General features: G+C 42.2%; 1 protein-coding gene across 1 annotated transcript; it reads left to right on the top strand.

Annotated features, from left to right (window-relative positions):
• Nucleotides 1–7,546: 7,546 nt before the first annotated feature.
• LOC306969305 (primary amine oxidase, liver isozyme-like) lies at nt 7,547–18,014 on the top strand (the record flags this gene model as incomplete). The annotated part of the gene is made up of 6 exons (XM_079564916.1): nt 7,547–7,770; nt 13,351–14,692; nt 15,525–15,643; nt 15,978–16,144; nt 16,398–16,530; nt 17,730–18,014. Exons 1-6 carry the CDS (start codon nt 7,561–7,563, stop codon nt 18,012–18,014), a joined length of 2,256 nt encoding a protein of 751 aa, XP_079421042.1. The 5' UTR covers nt 7,547–7,560.
• Between the last annotated feature and the right edge of the window lie 1,718 nt (nt 18,015–19,732).

Genomic DNA, 19,732 nt, shown 5'->3' with positions numbered 1-19,732 from the left:
TTCCAGTCTTATACTGTCATACTTCACTTATGGAATTGAGGTATAATTAAAACATATAAAGAAAAAAACTTATGGAATTGAGGTTTGGGGTAATAATTACAAAAGTTCACTCCATCCCCTTGTAATGCTCCAAAAACGAGCAATCAGAACTGTTCACAAAGTTGGTTACCTCGAACACACAAACTCATGGATCTAGTTGATTTTTATACAGCACAATTAGTGTATAAAGCCAACCGGGACTTATTACCACCAAATATTCAAAAACTGTTCACAAAAAGAGATGACTGTTACAATTTGAGGGGATGTTGTCAACTTAAAGTACCAGCTATAAACGAATGTGTGTGTCTGTGTGTGGTGTCCGGCTCTGGAATAAACTGGGAGTCCAACTCAAGCAATGCTCATCCGTTTACAATTCAAATCAAAGTATAAACAACTCACACTGTCTGCGTACAGGACGGAGGAATGTCCTTGAGTGTGGAAATGGAAACAACTGCAGTAAACTATCTATGTAGTAGTACTGTAACTGACAAACATCACTGTTTATTTATCTGATCACACTGTGCTCTGGAGTTTTGCAGAGGAGGGGGGAATAAAAAAAAAAGAAAAAACAAGAAGACAAGAAAAACAAGAAAAAGATTGTATCCACTGATGTATATGTATGTATATAGTGTATATAACTCTTTGTTTTGTCTTATTCACATATCTCTGTTTTGTATCAGATATGTGAATCTGAAGTCAAAGCTATATAGATATATTTGGCTATATTTGGCTATAAGTACAAATGCAGATCGCTGTTACATCTACTTCGATCGTTTATCACCAATACTTTTTCTGATGTGTCAGAACTAAACCAAGTGTAACAAAGACAAACCTCAAGTAACTCAATATTGTGGCTGCTTGTCGTCACCATCACTGCTTCTCAACAATGGGCTCATTAAACTCGTTATGTGAAGCATCATACAGCACAGATTACTAACGTTCACTTGTAAAGTCACTACTCAGGGCAGCAGGGTTGGGCCGGTCGACTGGGGGTCATTGCCCCCTCCCAGCTGACCCACACTCTGCTTTTTAATGCACCTCACAGAATAGGGCTCTCACTGTCACATAGTCTGCTGTAGATGGTGACAATGAAGTGACTGATTATGAATTAATAGCAACAATAATAATAAAATAATAGTATAATAAATTAATCAATAATGATATAATAGCACAAAATATGAAATAAATTATATTTATTAATAAATCATATAATGTGGTCGTAAATAACACAATCAATCATATTGTGTCCATTAAAAGCACTTAACTAAAAACAAATGTTCAACTTAAAAGATTGGTGACTCGTTGTTATTGGCAGTGATGGGTATTTGTAATTATTGAGTCTGGCCTGTCTTGGAATCAGCAGAATGTTGTAACATAAATATTGATGATTGTATAGTCACTAGAATAGGACAAAATGACTTTAGGTCATATCTTCTTTATGCAGAGTAAATGAATGTATCTATTTCTTAAGTACGAAAGGGGGGAGGCTCTAACAAGCTGAAGCTTCTGCCTGCTCCTTTTGAGCATCATATACACGTTATTTATTGATCTATTTGGCGATTACTGTGCTCTGTTCCTATGGAGAACTTTGTGGAGCTCAGATGCTCAAATAAAAAAGATGAATTGAATTTTGTGAAACATTGTGGCCTGATATAGTAGACTCAGCTAAAAAGTGCACTGTTGCTATTGAAGATGGTATGGGAAAGAGGGCACAAAAAGTAAGTTCAAGACTGGGTGGCTCTGTAGGTTTGAGGTATTTCGTGGAAGACAAAGACGCCTTCAGGGAAACTCTGCTCTCCGCCATTATTGATTCTGTTTTGGGGGAAATGGAAAGAAGGTTTTCACCATAAAACTGTGCCATAATGAAAGGCATCCAGGCCTTAAATCCACAAAGTGCAAAATTCCTTAACCTCTTAACTCCCGCCTTAACCAAGTGCATTTTCTCCAGTTCAGCTCTACCCAAATCTAAAAGCTTACAGCATAGGCCAGTGTCACGCCTAGACCTACAGAACTCATTTAAACAGATCTTTTTTCTTGCATTTTTGTCACATGGTTGCCACTTTTCTGTTTCTCTTTTGTCACTTTTTCATCACATTTTTGTAATTTTGTTCATCACATTTTTGTCACTTTTTCGTCATATTTTCATCACATTTTTGTCACATTTTCTCACTTTTTTTGTCAATTTTTTGGCACTTTTTCATACATTTTTTGTCATTTTTTTGTCAATTTTTCATAGATTTTTTGTCACTTTTTTGTCAATTTTTTGTAATTTTTTCATCAGTTTTTCATCACTTTCGTCACTTTTTTGTCACTTTTTTGTCACTTTTTGATAATTTTTTGATCATTTTTTGCACCTTTTCGTCACATCTTTATCACTTTTTCATCATTTTTTTGTTGCCTTTTCATTCATTATGTCTCATTTTTGTCACTGTTATGTCTCAGGTTTTTGCAAGAGGCTTTCAGATTTGAGTAAAGCCAAACTGGAGAAAATGTGCTTGGTTCAGGTGGGGGTTAAGAGGTTAAAGCTGACCAGGTATTAGCTATGGGTGAAATGTACGGTTGTGATCGGGAAGACTTGAAACATCAGATACACCAGGCTGGAAGAATGTTGAAAAGAAAGGCTGAAAGTGAAGATCTGTAACTGACGAGCATAATGGCTCTGCCTGTGTTTGAGAACCTTATCAGGAAGTGTTCAATCAACTTTTTCCACTGTGCAGAATTCTTCTTCCTGTAACCGGTGCTGCTTGTGAACGGAGCTTTTCAGCTCTGAAGCTCATAAAAACTCATTTATGGACAACCGTGGTTGACACAAGGCTAAGCCATTTAGGATTGAGCCCAGAAGAGCAAAAGAACTGAACTTGGATGATTTTATTCAAATGTTTGCCACCAACACAAGACCAGGCGCATTCATCTGTTTTTAATGTCATTTCTATTGGTAACGTGACTCCTTTGTTGTGTAAATACTCTTACAGGCCCACTATGTAATATTTACATTATACCGTTTATGACGGAGTTATGACGGAGTTATGACGGAGTCTTTCTATTGTACGCTCTTTTGAACAATGACCTGAGACAGCAATGTATTTTAACAAATGAAGGTAAAAAGGACACATTAAACAAAGGCATACGGATGGTTTCAAGTTTCAAGTTTCAAGTTTAATGGTTTTGTATAGCCCAATATCACAACAGAAGTCTCCTCACAGCTGCACCAAACATCAAGGCAATAAAACAGAGCAATAAATATGACAATTAAAAGTTCAGGCAAATATAATGTCCAATAGGAGGCAGCGACGAGCGGCGTGGGCGTCCCCCGTCCTTAGACTCTCCAGCACGGCAAGGAAAAACTCAAAACCCGGCAGGAGAAAAGAGAAACCTTGGGGAGAACCACAGAAGGAGAGATCCACTCCCATGGACGGACAGGCTATAGAGACCCAGGGCCGAAGGATCCCTCAGCAGACGGGCCAAGATCACAGACCGTCCAGTCCTCAGATTCCAGAATGCAGGTTCCTCCGTTCACAAAGGCTCCTCCATTCGATCTAGAAAGGGACTCCCGAGGGGGAGTGGATGGTAATACGACTTGACTGGAGTTCATGGCAAATTTTAAGACATAACATAGGACGCTACAGAATGTTAGAAGAAAAGAAGTTTAAAAAGAAGTGACACACCCAGCATAAACGAAAAAGTATAAACCATCCAAAAAATCTCCAATCTCTTGATAAGGCTGAACTGTTGGGGTTTACAGTGTATATGAAAAAGCGATGTATACTATAGATATAGATTTTACGTCATATTTTTACTAATCAATGCATTTGTGAGGAAAGCGAGTCATCTGGAAACATATCCTGCGCATTTCCTGTATGAATAACAAACCCTGAGGTGACAGGGCGTCTGCAGTTTCACTGGATGATCAGCCTCATCATCCAGAGATTCAAGTCAGTCTTACCTCCCCTTTATGTGTTGAACATTCCACATCATTGATTCAACTTATTTACAGTGCCTCTCGAAAGTATTCATACACCTTGAACTTTTGCACATTTTGTCATGTTTACAACCCTAAACATAAAGATTTTTTTTTTTTTTTTTACTGAACGTTCACACACAAGTAACAGACAACTGTGAAGTGAAAGCAAAATGATACATGATTCTGTTATTTTTCAAAAAATAGAAGCGTCGATTATCGGCCCTCGCCGACCGCCCTGCCCCCTTTTGTCTCCCTCAATCTAACATCTCCCGGAGCAACTGTTCAATCCATCATTCAGAAATGGAAAGAGTAAAGCACCACTGCCAACTTACCAAGACACGGTCGTTCACCTAAACTAACAGAACGAACAACCAAGTGCTCCGCGCACGCTACACGATTACAAGAGGCCCTTCGCCAGCCCTGATGGCGCTCGGGCCTAAAAATCTAAACTTTCTCTAATTATTCAAAAACTACTGTAACAAACGCTGAATTATGAATATAGTTTCTACTAAATAAAGATACAAAGACATGGGGAGGAGCAAAGTGGTTCAACAGCCCATAAATACATGAATAACAGAGAATGCTAACATGATGCTACATGTTAGCATCGGGCTAATGCTAACGGTTAGCTAGCGCTTGCTACAACTGCCGGTTTTTCACTTCTTCTGAACAATCTGCTGTGAGAAAATATCCACATGGGCCCGATTTATACTTGACTTTCTTTATGTGATAAATAAGTTTATATTCCACCAGAAAATGGCTAAAAAGAGTGAAAAATCGTGTTTCTCTAAAGATTCTATTTTCCCCCTCGGCGAAGCCACGCCCCCTTCTATGACGAGATGCCGCCTGTATCTATAGACTCATTACATGCAAAGTGACATATGTCAAGCCTTTGTTTATCATTTTGATGATTATGGGCTACAGTCCATGTTTAAAACATTCTAACAAAAGTATAACAAATAAAGGCCCTACATGTCTCACATCAGACTGGTAGAGATGGCCGAGGTGCCTGCGCTGACCTGTTGCTCTCCAAAGCCAGCAGTGTCTGGTGGAGAGTTCGTGTTGTTCATTTAAGCCTATGCTGTGCAGCTGCTGGTGCCATATCTGACCCAGCGACATGTCGGCTGTTGGCCAGTTTGATGAACTTCCAGTAAGTTTCCATAGTGAGGATGATGTCACAGACTGGACCCTCTCCAGCTTTGTCCCGCACTGAAACGCAGATGAGTGATCAGCGATAGTGGGACATGCCTGAGCACCGTCAAACAACACAGACCATGAGCTTGTGGTCATACCGCCTTTGCGATGCCCAATCCCGTCAGACCTTGGAAGCTAAGCAGGGAAGGGCCTGGTCGGTACTTGGATGGGAGACTGTTTAGTAACACCAGGAAGCCTGGCGAATGTAGTGAGTGAGTGAGTGGTTGGTGGTGGTCGGAGGGGCCGATGGCGCAGACTGGTTGCCTCGCTTTCGTCAGTTTACCCCAGGGCAGCTGTGGCTACAACAGTAGCTTATCACCACCGAGTATGAAGTGAATGAATAATGACGACAATGTAGCGCTTTGAGAAACTTGGTAATACAGGCTTGTAAAGCGCATTACAAGTGTAAGGCATTATTATTATTATTATTAGCTATGGCAGTGAAGAAAGAAATACTTTCATCTCTAAGCTTGTTCATAGGTGTGGTTCTCTGCAGGACGAAATACAGAGATGGTGAAGCACCGATACTATAAGGTAACGATTAGAATGGGCAGTGGAACAACAGGAACAGCAGCAGAAGAACTGAGCTCGCTCCGGGAGGCAGTGGACCAGTATGAGAATAAACAGGCAGTATTTGAAGTGTAGGTACCTTATTATTTCAATATGAAAAGTGCAGGTATTTACAGTGAAAGTGGTCATGCCCTGGTTAAAGAAAAGTGCTTTGATTTCAGTGTCAATACAAACATCCACAAACCCCCTCCCAAAGTGTTTCCCTGTCCAGGAGGTGGATGAAGGAAAGTTTGGTTGGTTATAGGCTATGAGTTCTAATCGCTCCTATAGAGTCTATTAGATCGGATAGCTATGTAGCAAATGAGTGACAGTTGTGAGTGAGAGCAGGGGGGGTCAGCTGAGATAAGAGAAGCGTGTGGGTGTTGATTGAATCACAATAGGAGACAGTCCCACTGATACCTGAAGTGCTAAACCTTTAGAGACTGGCAGTTTTCTCCTCCCTTCATTCAGCAGGTCTAGGGTTTCACCGTGTTGCTTTAAGAAAATAAAACAACACCCAGAGAAAGAGATACAAGAAACAAATGTAAGAAAATGAAACACTGCAGAATATTCAGTTAGAGTTCGAGTCAGTGTGAAGGATGGTTTGGTTCTCATGTGCTTTAAGTGGAAGGAAGGAGGAAATACTTACATTATCAATCATGTTTGCCCTCTATAGTGTGGTGCGTTAATGTTAAAGCAAACTTTAATACACTTTGTTCATTCTGAAGTGGTCGTGCTGCTTTGTCGTCACTTTTTTGTTGCGTTCTTGTTGTGTTCTTGTTGGTTTTTCATCACTTTTTCCCGTTGCTTTCTGTCATGTTTTCGCCATGTTTTTTTTTTGGTCACTGTTTTGTTGCTTATCTGGCACATTTTTGTTCCGTTTTCATCCTCGTTTCCTCTCAGCTTTTAGATTCAGTTTGCTTTCATTCTGTGAGCCGCTAGAATGTGGGGAAATGCATTTGGGAAAAAAAGTGTTTGCAAGGTGAAGGTTTATATTTGAAATGGAGCTGCACCTGATAAGTTTATTGTAGACTCAGACATGTGTGGGGAAAACACTGCAGATCTCATTATAAAGCATTTGTTTCCATTTGATCAACTTATAGGCCACTTTTGTAGCATTTTTGTTAAAGTGACCCTGAAAAATGGTGAAATGTGCCTTTAAACATGTCCCTGTGAAGACCTGGGATGCTACAAATATGTTTGGAAAGGTAGGAATGAGTTTGTACCACAAGCAACATTATAATTTAGTGGCTTCCTCTTCAGGTACACGGCCTTTAACCTCTGGACCCCCGACTGAAGCGGGTTTGGCGTCACCCAAGTCCAAAAGCTTCTTGAAAAAAAGTGTCAAAGAGCGACAAAAACAAGGATGAAAACCCATAAAGGGTGAGACAAAGACAGGACAAAAAGTGCCTTAAAAGCAACAAAAAAGAGTAAAAGAGAAAGAACCCAAAGCATGCCCAAAAGAGCCAAAAAAGTGCCAGAGATGAAACCACAAAAAAGTGACAAAAACGCAGTGTTGTAGGTCTTAGCTTTCAAATAGGGTGTCACTCTGGCCTATGGGCTGGACGCTCCAGTCGAGAAGCTTGTAGATTTGGGTTATTTCCGGTGGGCTTAAGAGGTTAATAGTTAACAGACCCTAAATCTGGACATTGAAGACGTCCTGCTGTGTCTCCCCCCCCTCTCCCAGCGGGGCGTCCCCCCTCCCTCTGCCCATCTGCTGAGAGAGAGAGAGAGAGACTCAGAGAGGGGCGGGGTCACAGTGCAGTAGATATAGCAGAGCAGACAGGCTGAGCCTCAGTGTGAGAGAGTGATCAAACATGCATTCTCTACTCAAATGGGGCTGTGGCATCTTTGTTCTGATTTCTCTTTTGCTTAACTTGGCTGTTTTTGTGCTTTACTCGCGCACGAAGCCCCAGTGCGCGACCACAAGGAAAGCTGATTGGAAACATGACTCGAGGAGCCGGGTGTTTGCAGACCTGAGCAACGAAGAATATATCAACGTCCAAGCCTATATGCTCAAGCACAAGGTAAGCCTTAAAGATTCAACAGTTAAAGAAACAGGCCTGGGGGTTCTGTTTGTTTTGGTAAAGGCGAGGTGGGAGGCTTGACTGAAACTTGCTGTTTGTGAATTGAGACTTAAAGGGACTACACGGAGTTAAGTGTTTTCCTCCTCCTGCATGTTCCTCCATGTCCTCATGTGCAGAAAGAGCTCAGACCTGTTCACCACAAATGCCTCTAAAATCCTGCCCTGTCACTCACAAAGGTGTCACTCGGTCCCAAGTGCCGTCATGCACCAGCTCAATACAGAAGCTGCAGTTTAGAGATTAGATCGGGCCAAAAAATAAAGCCCGACCCGACCCAACCCGAACCCGAAACAAACGCGACGTAAAGAGTTATTTATTTAAGGCTCAGATGGTGCATCTGCACAGCAGCACATGTTAGCAGGTACACGGCTACACGCAAAAAAATAACTGGCCCAAAAAGACAGACTTTAAGTGATTGAATCGGGTGCAGATTTTCCATGTGAATTTATTACATACATGCCATCTAAATGATGCAATAAAACTTAAAGACTTTCTATAAGTGAAATCACATAAACATCATGTTTCTCAAGTAAAGGTTCACTTAAACTCTACGTTTTCAAATAACTTAATCTTTATAAATCTATGTGATATAAAAAGTTAACCTTTAAGGGAATATTCACATAAACAGCAGTATTGATTCATTATTTTTAGTTAAAGTTTATGTAAGTGTTACATGTAATTCTATACTAAAATGGAAGAAATTACTAAATTGTGTAAAATTTTAACTTTTATTAGAAAACTATTAAAAAAACACTTACAAAACATGCTAAAACTTAAAACAACAACAATCAACATTGATTGTAAATTTGAGCAATTAGTTTTTCATCTTTCATTCTCAATACAACCAGGAAGTGCAGATCTTGTCATATTAACAGAAGAATAATGCCCCTTTCAGGTGCTCCTCTGGAACTGGGAAAAACGTCTTCCCCAGTTGGATAAAGTACATGAAAACATGAAAACTTGCTCAACTGAGGGACTCGGGTTAAAAAGAACTTCCCGACTTTAGCTTAAGCTGTGAATATTTAACATTTATGCCATGTGAACAACAACTTAACAACTATGTGATATAATATATATATTTTTTTTAATTAACAACAAAAGTCCAGCTTTTGAGATACAGACAGCAAATTGAAAAACATAACAAAAACAGCAACAATGCAAGGCAAAAAGACACATTTAGATTTGGAATAAAGCCAAACATGAATACAGATAAGAACCCGGGATACTGTATGAATGAAGTGAGATACTACTACAGTTCTGATCGTGAAGAGGGAACATAAGACCATGGAGTAAAGTTCAATGACTGTGTAAAGTTTAAATTGTTGTAAGTAGGTAAGTAAGAAGTGCTTCATTTGTCATTGTACAAGTGTACAACAAAATTATGTTCAGGTGTTAGTCCTAAGCCGATGCGACTGAGCCGTGCAGCCACTGTGGGCCGACCTGACCCGGAGGTCGGGGAAACCGTAGCCCCCGAGTGAAACCTGGCTACCTTTAGTCTCCTCTGATCCTCTGAAACGGTGCAGCGCCTCCTGGGTTTGTCCCTGTTTCAGAGCGTGGTGTCCTGCACTGGTCAGCTCCTCCTCCTGCTTCCTCTTCCTCCTGTGCAGCTCCCTCCGAACCACAACAAACTTTCTCCATCTTCTGGGAACAGCTTAATCTGTTAAATGTCCCTCTGGGTCATCATCTTGGTCTCTTGTAGAATCACATACACTGCCGTCATGGTCGGCGCCATGTTGTTTTCACTTCCAGCATCGGTGTCCTAAATATAATGGAAAAAGAGGTTAGGAAAATGTATATTATTTTAAACAATAAGATTACTTCTGAGAGCCAGGTGTGAATGACACTTAATCGTGTAGCCTTAAGCTTGCAGTTCACCAGCACTGATTTAATTAGTTCAATTAGTATTAAGACTTATCTGTCTTTTTTTCACATTTCACAACACATTTTTATTATTAACCTTTATTTCTTCAGGACTCAATGTTCAGTGAGGGTCTCTTATGGACCCGATAATACTTAATACTTCTTTTATAATCGATACTCAAAAGCAAAAAATAAATGAAAAATTAAATTAATGAGTTTGATTTTATAACTCTATTTCACTTAAATAAATAAAATAATTAGTACAAATGAATAGACTAGGTTCACTAACGCTTCGTCTAATCTGGAGTCAGTCCTCAGTCAGACGTAATGTCGTTCTGGTTTATATTACAGACATGTTGTAAAGAATGGGCTGCTTGAATACAAAATACTGCAAACCTCTAGCCTCAATGAACAGGGGGATATTTACCAAGCGTTTCATGAGTTGTAAAGTGAAGTTAAAGTTAAAATTGGAATAAATACCATTTCAAATCGTAAATACGCCATTTCCCATTTAGCTAAATGTCTTATTAAATAATGTCATTGGTGCTAGAAAAATGAAACAGAACCACAGTCATTGTTTCCACATGGTCACACACAGCTTGTATCGAGTCAGACATGGCAAAGGTGTCGCAATGATACCAGACTTCGATACCCATCTCTAGGCTGTGATTCTGAGTCTCAATACAAGATGAGTCAACATCCTAAAAAAAGTCAAGGCGGCTAAGCTATGATAGGTCTGACAAAGCTACTCACCAAACACTCTTTAACAAGCGAAGTGGCGTCCTCATTCAGGTGGTCCATCTTTGATGACACAGTCTCTCCAGGTTTCACTGCTAGCATTACTCTGCAAGCAAACATGGCTTTAATGACATGACTAAATGATACATTAGCCCAAATGTGGGCAAACTGTGGTTCAAGGGACACCTGCACATCATGCTTAGCTTTTAAATCCTCCTGACCTACAACTTGGATCAGTACTGAAAATAAGAACCCAATAAAAACACTTAACTCAACATACCTAACCTGAAAGACAATATTCATGAGATACACATGCTGAGAAAAACCATGACATAAGTGACATTAGACTGGCTAAAAAGGGAGACCAACCCCACTATTCTCACATGTTAAAATGTTCTGTCCTCAACATGGTTTTGTCATAAATCCTGGTTGTAAATGTGCTGCACACTTCTGGATTCACTAAAACATAACTGACCCTAACATTGGCGATATAACTACTTATTGGCTAAAACAAAGGAACCTAAGTAAAATATTAAAGTGATGCTGCTGAGGGGAGCACGGGTTATAACTCCCTGTCAGCTTTACGCTAGCTCTCTGCTAAAGCATGTGACTTATTAACAACAAGGAAATCAAAGTAAACTTAGGTAGAAACAAACATGTCGGAAGTGTTTTGTGCACCTGTCGCTCCGTTTAGGCTCCAGTCCTGGTCCTCTCTGCCCTGTGCTTGTGTGGGGATAACAGGCTGCTGAGGTCAGGCCTGGGGCAGAGCTGGGGGAAACTGGGCCTCCTTTAAAAGCAAAAATAAATTCATTCATTCATCACACATACACATATAATCCAACGTGTTTTTAACCACATTGCCCAAGTAAAAATTACCCAAGCAATGAGTAAAATGGGCGCTTAAATAAAGACGTCGCTGGGACATGTGTCTGGGCATGAGGCCTGTTTGGTGCCAGCTTGTCTCGCCTCTTACTGTTGTCACCATTTCTCTAACTCCCCAAGTTTGATTTAATCAAACATGGCAGAAGTCAACAGTATATGAGGCTAAATGTTGAGATTACGCCACAATCATCACTTTAAAGCAGTACTAAGTAACTCTTCCCCCATGAGCACAACTGTAGGTGTAGTAGCAAGTTACGATTTTTTAATTTATTAATGGTCTTGGAGAGTAAGACAGGAAAGGTGAAGGGAGAGAGGGTTACTGTGCATCCAATTATACAATGGAAATATTTTTTTTCACTCAAACTTTGCTGTAAATACTGTTTAAAGTGACGTTAGCCTGCAGTTAGCTTTGCCCGTTAGCATGTTAGCTTCTTCTTCGTGATTACATTAGTGTGTATTGCTTTCTCCGCACCGGGGGCAGTCAAGTTGCAATTGTGGTTTTCTGGCCAGAGACACCAGGGGGCGATGAAAGACCCTCCAATCATCCCATAAACACTTGTATTACCCCCACAGGGACTACGGGGAGGGTTTATTAAGGTAAATAAGTTACTTAGTGCTGCTTTAAACATTTCTACAAACCTCTGACGTTCATCTTAACAAAACATCAGCCTGGTGAAGCCATGACATTTAGCTAAATCATCTCTCAAATCTCTCAAACACTCACTTTCCAGTCACAGCAGCTACACAGAGTCTACCACAACATCTACATATTTTATTGTTACTTACTTACAACTAAAAAACTTACCTGACAGAAGAAAATGGGCTCACATTTTTGAATTCCTTACTCTACATGCAGGGGTGCAAAGTGTAACTCGCTGCTGCCCCCTATCGTCCTGGAGAAAAATGGCTGGAGTCTTTTTACAGGATTAATTCAATTAAAGTGTATATGTTTTATTGAACCTTGTCTGAAAAATACACATTCACATAGACTTTACTTCTGGAGAAAATAGTTGGAGTCTTCTTAAAGGAATAGGCCACCGTTTTTACATACTGAGATATGCTCTTACCTCACTTTAGTCGAGTTAATAAGTCATAGCGCTCGGCACATGTGCACGTGCCGGAGCGCTCGGCACACGTGCACGTGCCGTAGCGCTCGGCACACGTGCACGCAGCCGGAGCGCACATACCTGGGTGGGCAGAGACGTGCGCGGAGCAGAGCAGGTTATGCCAGCGCTGCAGCTCCATGTGTCTCCTCTTGTCTCGTTTCATGTTTCATAAACACCGCGCTCTAGAAAAGCTTCTTTACACAGTAACAGGAACCAAACTGTTTGTTTTCCTCAGTTAATGAAGCGTGTCCTGAGAGAAAGAACTGAGTGTGATGTTCTCTGTGTGGGATCACAGCCTGACCACCTTAAACGTGACAACACAGCAGCACCTGCACCCCCCCCCTCCCCCTGCACCTGCTCTTTTTGTTGCATTTTCATCCTCATTTTCATCTCGTTTTTGTCGCTATTTTGGCACTTTCTTTCAAGAAGCTTTTAGATTCGGGTAAAGCCAAAGTGGAGAAAATGTGCTCGGTTCAGGTGGGGGTTAAGAGGGTAAATAAATGTGCTCATGATGTGCTAATATGGGGTGAATCTATTGAAATTTGGTCACAATGAAACGACAAAAACGCAACAATAAAGTGATACAAGAGAGATGTGGAAAAAAGTGATGGCAACAATGCGAGGAAAAAGATCAATTCAGATGAATGTTGTAGCTTTCAAATGAAGCGTCACACTGGCCCATAGGCTGCAAGCTCCGGTTTACATTTCTCCAGTTCGGAATGCGCTCTGTGAAGGAAGAGGTTCCAAGTCTGAAAATCTTGAGTTTCCGTCTGTTTTTTTCTATTATCATTTGTATTTTATTGTTGTGTAGTTCTTTTGCTTTTTGAGGAACACATTGGACAGAAGTTTTTAGTACTTTATGTGTTCACCTCGGTGAATATTGATATATTTATACATGTATAAATTTGACCTAATAAAGTCCTTCCTTTCTTTGAAGGAACTGAGGATCTCCACTCGCCAGAGCACCAGACCAGATGAGAACTTTCTCTTCCTCATTGACCTGCGTGTGCCTCGAAAGTCTGAGGTTCTGAAGTACCTGGATGCACGTGGTCCCGTCCCACGCAGAGAGGCCACAGTGGTGGTCTTCTACGGCGCCAAAGGATACATCAAAGAGTATGAGGTGGGACCACTGCCCAATCCCACCTACCATCATGACGTGACTCGTGAGCGCTACGGCACTGACCTTCCGCTGAGCGCCCGCACGGTCACCATTGGAGAGTACATTGTTCTGTTCCAGTTCCTCGAGGAGAAGGTGTTTTTGCCTCTGAACACGCTGCTCCACGAGAGCTTTGGCGTGGACCGTGAGCACAAGCTCAATGCCTTCGAACAGATGCCCCGTGGGACACGCGCAGGCGAGAGAAAGACATGGATCTCATTCTTTCGGGACCTGAGTGGAATGTACATCCAGCCCGTGGGCTTCGAGGTGCTGGTGGATCACCACAGCACCAACACGTCCCAGTGGAGCGTGGAGCGCCTGCTTTATAACGGACAGTACTTCGCGTCTGTGGAGGAGCTGCAGGACAAGTACAGGGCGGGCACTGTGCAGAAGATCGTGAAGACTCCGTGGGAGGATTACGGCTCTCTGAAACCACGCACTCACCCTCTGCAGCTCGGACCGCAGCTTGTGAACCCCGAGGGCGCTCGCTACAGCGTGAGCCACAACCACGTCCTGTACATGGACTGGAGCTTCGCCTTCGGGCTCAGTTCACTCACGGGCATGCGCGTGTTTGACGTTCGCTTCAAGCACGAGCGAATCCTTTACGAGCTGAGCGTGCAGGAGGCCATGTCCGTGTACGGCGCGGTGACCCCGGGCATGGGCATGACCAAGTTCCTGGACTCTAGTATTGGCATCGGGCGCTTTGCACACGAGCTGATGCGAGGTGTGGACTGTCCGTACGATGCCACGTACGTGGACACCTACAGATACATAGATGTGCCAAAGCCCATGCGCTACAGGAACTCCATCTGCATCTTTGAGCTGTACCTGGGCCAGCCGCTGCGCAGACACTTTGCAGACTTCTTTCATAACAGTTATGGCGGGATGGCCAACAGCGCGCTGGTCTTTAGGACCATCACAGCCATCGGAAACTACGACTACATGTGGGACTTCATCTTCTACCAGAACGGTGCTGTGGAGGCCAAAGTGCACGCCACAGGATACATCTCCTCCTCCTTCTTCGTGGCAGGCAACCTCAAGCACGGGCATCAAGTCGGTCCTGGCGTGATTGGAAATATACACACGCATTTTATCAATTTCAAAGCTGACCTGGATGTGTTAGGTGAGTGCTCTGAGAAACATTTCCTGCACAAAAGTTTAACTGCACTTTTCTACCTACATTTGACCTCATTCCACCTACTGGTATGAGAGGCGTGGAGAGAGAGAGGACTCAATACTTTCAAGGTGCATTATGGGACTTCCCAGGAAATACATCAGACATCTCGGTCCAAAAAAGATTGAGATTTAAATAGAATCTGCATAACTTCTGTAGGCTCTTTAGAATGTTGTCATGTCACATGACCATGGTCGGGTTGTTGAGCCTATCACAGTGCACCATCACGGCTGAGACGGTCATGTCATATAGACATATAGAGGCAAGCAATTTTAAACTGTTGCTGTGCCAACCATGCTATGTCACTTCCTGTCAGCAGCTTAACAATTAGCTTAAAGGAACAGTCCACCGTCTTCCCTGTCCCTTCAGACAGTCACAGTTCACCGTCACGCCCGAAATATTACCTTGTGATGCCAATAAATACTTTGGGAGCAAAACCGCGGCGCAGAGTCTCTGACTGTCTTATCTAATGTCCTATCGAACTTGTGCACGCTACCAGAACTCATCTCAGATGTGCGTGTCGATCCAACCCACTTCCTGTCAGAGTCCAACGAGGAAGTGAAACAATAAACATCACAAAAAATGTCAAACTGATAAACACTGGGTACAGTTTTGTGTATGTCTTATCAAAAAGACACGTGTCGTATGCACAGCTGCCTGTAACGCGTCATGTGACAATGAAACCTCTGCCCCAGGACAGAGTGAGGTCATTGGCTGATGGTACCTGGCCTTTCGGTATTTGGTATGAGCAGAGATAAACACTGAGCTGAACTGTTTTCAGGAGTCCAGAACATGTTTCAGACCAAGGACATGGAGTACAGGAACGTGTCTCTGCCCTGGATCCCCGACCACTACGCCATGATGCCTCACCTGGTGGAGAGGACGCTGCACACCGAGCAGGTACGCCCGGAACAGTTAGCATTCCCTATGTTTAAACTAAGTATTTTCCTCTCCTACATGTTCCAGCCATGTCCTAATGTGTAGTATGAGCTCAGACCCGTTCACCACAACTGCCTCGAAAGTCCTGCACTGTCACTCAAAAACATGGGGTGGGTGGGGTTAAATTGAGTTTTTCTGAGGATTGGGTTGTGGGTTGTATCCCCCCTATCCCCCTGTAAATTTCGCCTACGATAGTACCCCTTTTGATCCGCTTGTAGTAGAAAAGATGAAGTATTGCAGTAACGATGTGCGCCCCCCCTGCGTAGTGGTGACTTGTGTGTTTTTCTCTGTACAGGAGGCGGCTCTTCGTCACGGCACTAAGACGCCACGTTACCTGCACATTTCCAGTAACCGGACCAACCGCTGGGGCCACGAGCGCTCCTACAGGCTGCAGGTGTACAGCTTCGCCGGGGATCACCTGCCCGAGGGCCAGCCCGAGGAGAGATCCATGTCCTGGGCCAGGTCAGAGCCACACCCCCACGCACACGCTGGCTAATTTTCCCATTATTTTTGCTCATGTATTATTGCTAATATTTCCCCCCCACTTTTTCCCCATTATGTCCTTGATTTATTCCCTTTTTTTTTTACTAACTCTTTCTCTCAGCTCCATTTGAAACTAGTTACTCACTATTACTTCACTTTGCCAAAACCTGTGTGAAGACCAGTTGGGTTGAAAAATGCTGTGAACATTGAGTGAGCACCTGTGTTTTCGCAGATACAAAGTGGCCATCACCAAACACAAGGACCAGGAGCAGACCAGCAGCAGCCTCTACAGCCAGAACAACATGTGGAGTCCAGCTGTGGACTTCAGCACCTTCATCCAGGACAACGAGAACATCTACAACCAGGTCAGCGCACCAATACATGTTTCCCTCATATTTAGCTTTTCAAATTGATAGAAGTAAATGTATTTATTTTTCCCTATTCACCTCAGTAATGTTTTTTTACACCCCCGCTCCAGAACATTTACTTGAGTAACCTTTAGTTATTTAGTTGGTGCAATAGTATGAAGTGGGGTGCAATTATACATTTGAACCATTCATGATTCATTTTTGCCTCTCCCAGTTTCCAAAGTCAGACGTCCACATATTGCCATCTGGTGGTGAAAAGCTGGTATTACAACAACATTCCAAGTACTACACCACAACTGTTTCTATTGTGGAAAAGCAATACATGAATGAAAATATGGAGAGACACAGAGACAAAAGTGTGTATTTATCTGTAAATGGTGGTGGTCAAATCAGACTGTGTTTTCGGTGTCTGGTACTTTTTAAACACAAAGTACATCTTCTTATACTTTTACTTACTCTCTCATTCATACACCAATGTACAAACACACTGGAGGCAAGGTGGGAGAAGTGAGTGGCTCTCGCTTTCATCCAGATGTAAGTGGAAAAGTGCATTGCCGCCCATGTATTTGTGCTTTTACTTAAAGGCACACTGCGTAACATTGTGGTTTATACAAAGCAGGCTCTGAATGACCAAATGCTATTTTTGCAGTGTTTACTCAAAGAATGGATTTGAATGAGGCTCTGACCTCTATAAATCTCATATTTGGCTGTTCAATAGCGACGAGCAGGAGACGTACCCGCTCCCAGCAACATTACAGTCAGGGTTAATGAGAGGTGAGCCGCTCACAGCAAACACATATTTGTAGACATTATTTTATTGACTCAGCAGGGCTCTTTGGATGCTATCACAGGCAGAAGTAGAGACCGGTGTGGCATACCTGGACTGATGGCCTAGTTTCGGCACCTACCCATCCCTAGTCACGGTGTAACACGGGCAAACGCAGACTGAGTCTATCAAGGCTAACACAAATGATAGCAACACACACGCTAAAGAAGTCTGTGCAACAGCGGCACATTCAGCCCAACTTTACTGCACTGGTTGACCCCAAATGCAGAACAGACTGTACACTCTGCGATAGACACGGCTGTGGCTGCCCAAGGAGCTGACCCCCTGGTGGATACTGGGCCTAATATCCAAGCTTAGGGCACTTCTTTCACATTAAACATAAACTTTACATTTTGTTATGTCTCTCTAGGACCTGGTTGCCTGGGTGACGGCCGGCTTCCTACACATACCTCACGCTGAGGACATCCCTAACACTGTTACCGTGGGCAACGGGGGCGGAGTCTTACTGCGGCCCCACAACTACTTCGATGAGGACCCGTCCATAGACTCTCCGGACAGCGTGTACGTGGGTCCTGGCTCAGAAAGCAGCTGCAAAAGCAACCGCATGGCCTGCCTGGCCCAGGAGACCTGCGCCCCAGAGCTGCAACCATTCACCTACAACGGCTTCGAGGGCGTCATGAAGTTTGAGGACTGAGGACGCTCTAGAATTGAAGTGATCAAGTCCTAATCTCACATGGAGGACAGGTGTCAATACTACTCTATGGGTGGGAGACAGATCTCCAAAAGAACAAACGCCAAATGTTGAAAATGATCATTATTTGGAACTGATTGGTCACCAACCTATATTTGTCTTATGGCTGAAAATGTTTTTCAATATTATCACCACTTTTGGGTACATTTATCAGAAAATATTTGGGTCTGCTGAGAGAGAAGATGCTGAACTTTGTGACAGTTTTTGATTGATGTGAATCGTTCCAGTAACGACAGATATATAAGCCATAGTTACCATAGTTACCATTATGAAATTCTTACCTGCCCTCGATCTCAGTTTTAAAGTGAAAGTCTGGAAGTCGAATGTTTTACAAATGTTATAAAGCAGGGATGAATTTAATTGTTTCCTTTCAAATTGAACTCTATCTCTTCACTTTGCAAACTTACAGACTATCACTTTAATATTGATTGAACTATAGGCTCTTTGGAATGTGGTGATGTCACGTAAACACAACCTATTGTCACTTGGAAGCACAAAGGAGCCGTTACTTTCATATGTAAATAAATCTGTGTCTGTATTTACTGTCACTCCGTTTATGCTTTCACATGTTTATAATGTCCAGCCTGTGTTATCAAGACTTACCACCAGAGGGCGCTGGAAGTGCGGCAGAAAATGCATAAAAGAAGAAGAAATGTAACATGTTTTTTACTCTACATTTACTTTCAACTTACTTACTTCAAATCACTTTATAGAAGTTTATCCGTTTGTTCTGCTTCACCTGTGGAGCTGTGCTCAGTAGCGCCCCCACTGGTTAGCTCATATATATATATATATATATATATATATATATATATATATATATATATATATATATATATATATATATATATATATATATATATATATATATATATATATATATATATATATATATATATATATATATATATATATATGCAGCATGTGTTTTGAACAGAGAGCATAAATGAGCCTTTACACTTGCCTGTCACGGATCTATAACAGAGGTATACATGTAATGTCGAAGCATAGCAACAGCATAGCAACTGCATGGCAACAGCATAGCAACAGCATGGCAACACAGTCCAGTCTATTGTTGTTTGAGTTTCATGTCTTCTGTTTGTGGCTCAGCAAACCACCACAATGGACTTGAAATAAAGAAAAAAATATGTAGTTACACTGCAGACTTTCAGTATTTACAAAACTCTCCAGGAGGTGGTGTATGTGTGTCAAAGTCAACAATCAAGAGAAAACTTCACCAGAGAGAATACAGACTATTAACCACAAGGTGTAAAGCAGTGGTGAGCCTTGGACACAGCCTTGGACACAGCCTCACAGTGCAGATGGACAATGACCTGAAGCTACTGCCAAAGCCACCAAAGAGCTTTTAAAGGCAAACAAGTGGGATGTTTTTCAGTGACCAAGTCACAGTGGATGCCTGGCAGAACATCACCAGGGATGAAACCCAGCGTCTGTGACGTCTGTGCCTTCTAGACCTCAGGCTGTCATTGACTGCAAAGGATTTGCAACCAAATATTCAAAATAAAGAAAGTTTGATTCATGATTGATGCTTTGTCCCATTACTTTTGGTCCCTTGAGAAGTGGGAGGATCAAACTAAAGCTGAAAGTCTGCAGTTTAATTATTGTTTTATTTCAAATCCTATATAGTGGTTTATAGAGCC

This window comes from Gobius niger, assembly GCF_951799975.1.
Source record: "Gobius niger genome assembly, chromosome: 10".
NCBI classification, from domain to species: Eukaryota; Metazoa; Chordata; class Actinopteri; order Gobiiformes; family Gobiidae; genus Gobius; species Gobius niger.
The sequence above is the reverse complement of the archived record's forward strand: the minus strand, read 5'-3'. Positions and strand labels throughout refer to the sequence as shown.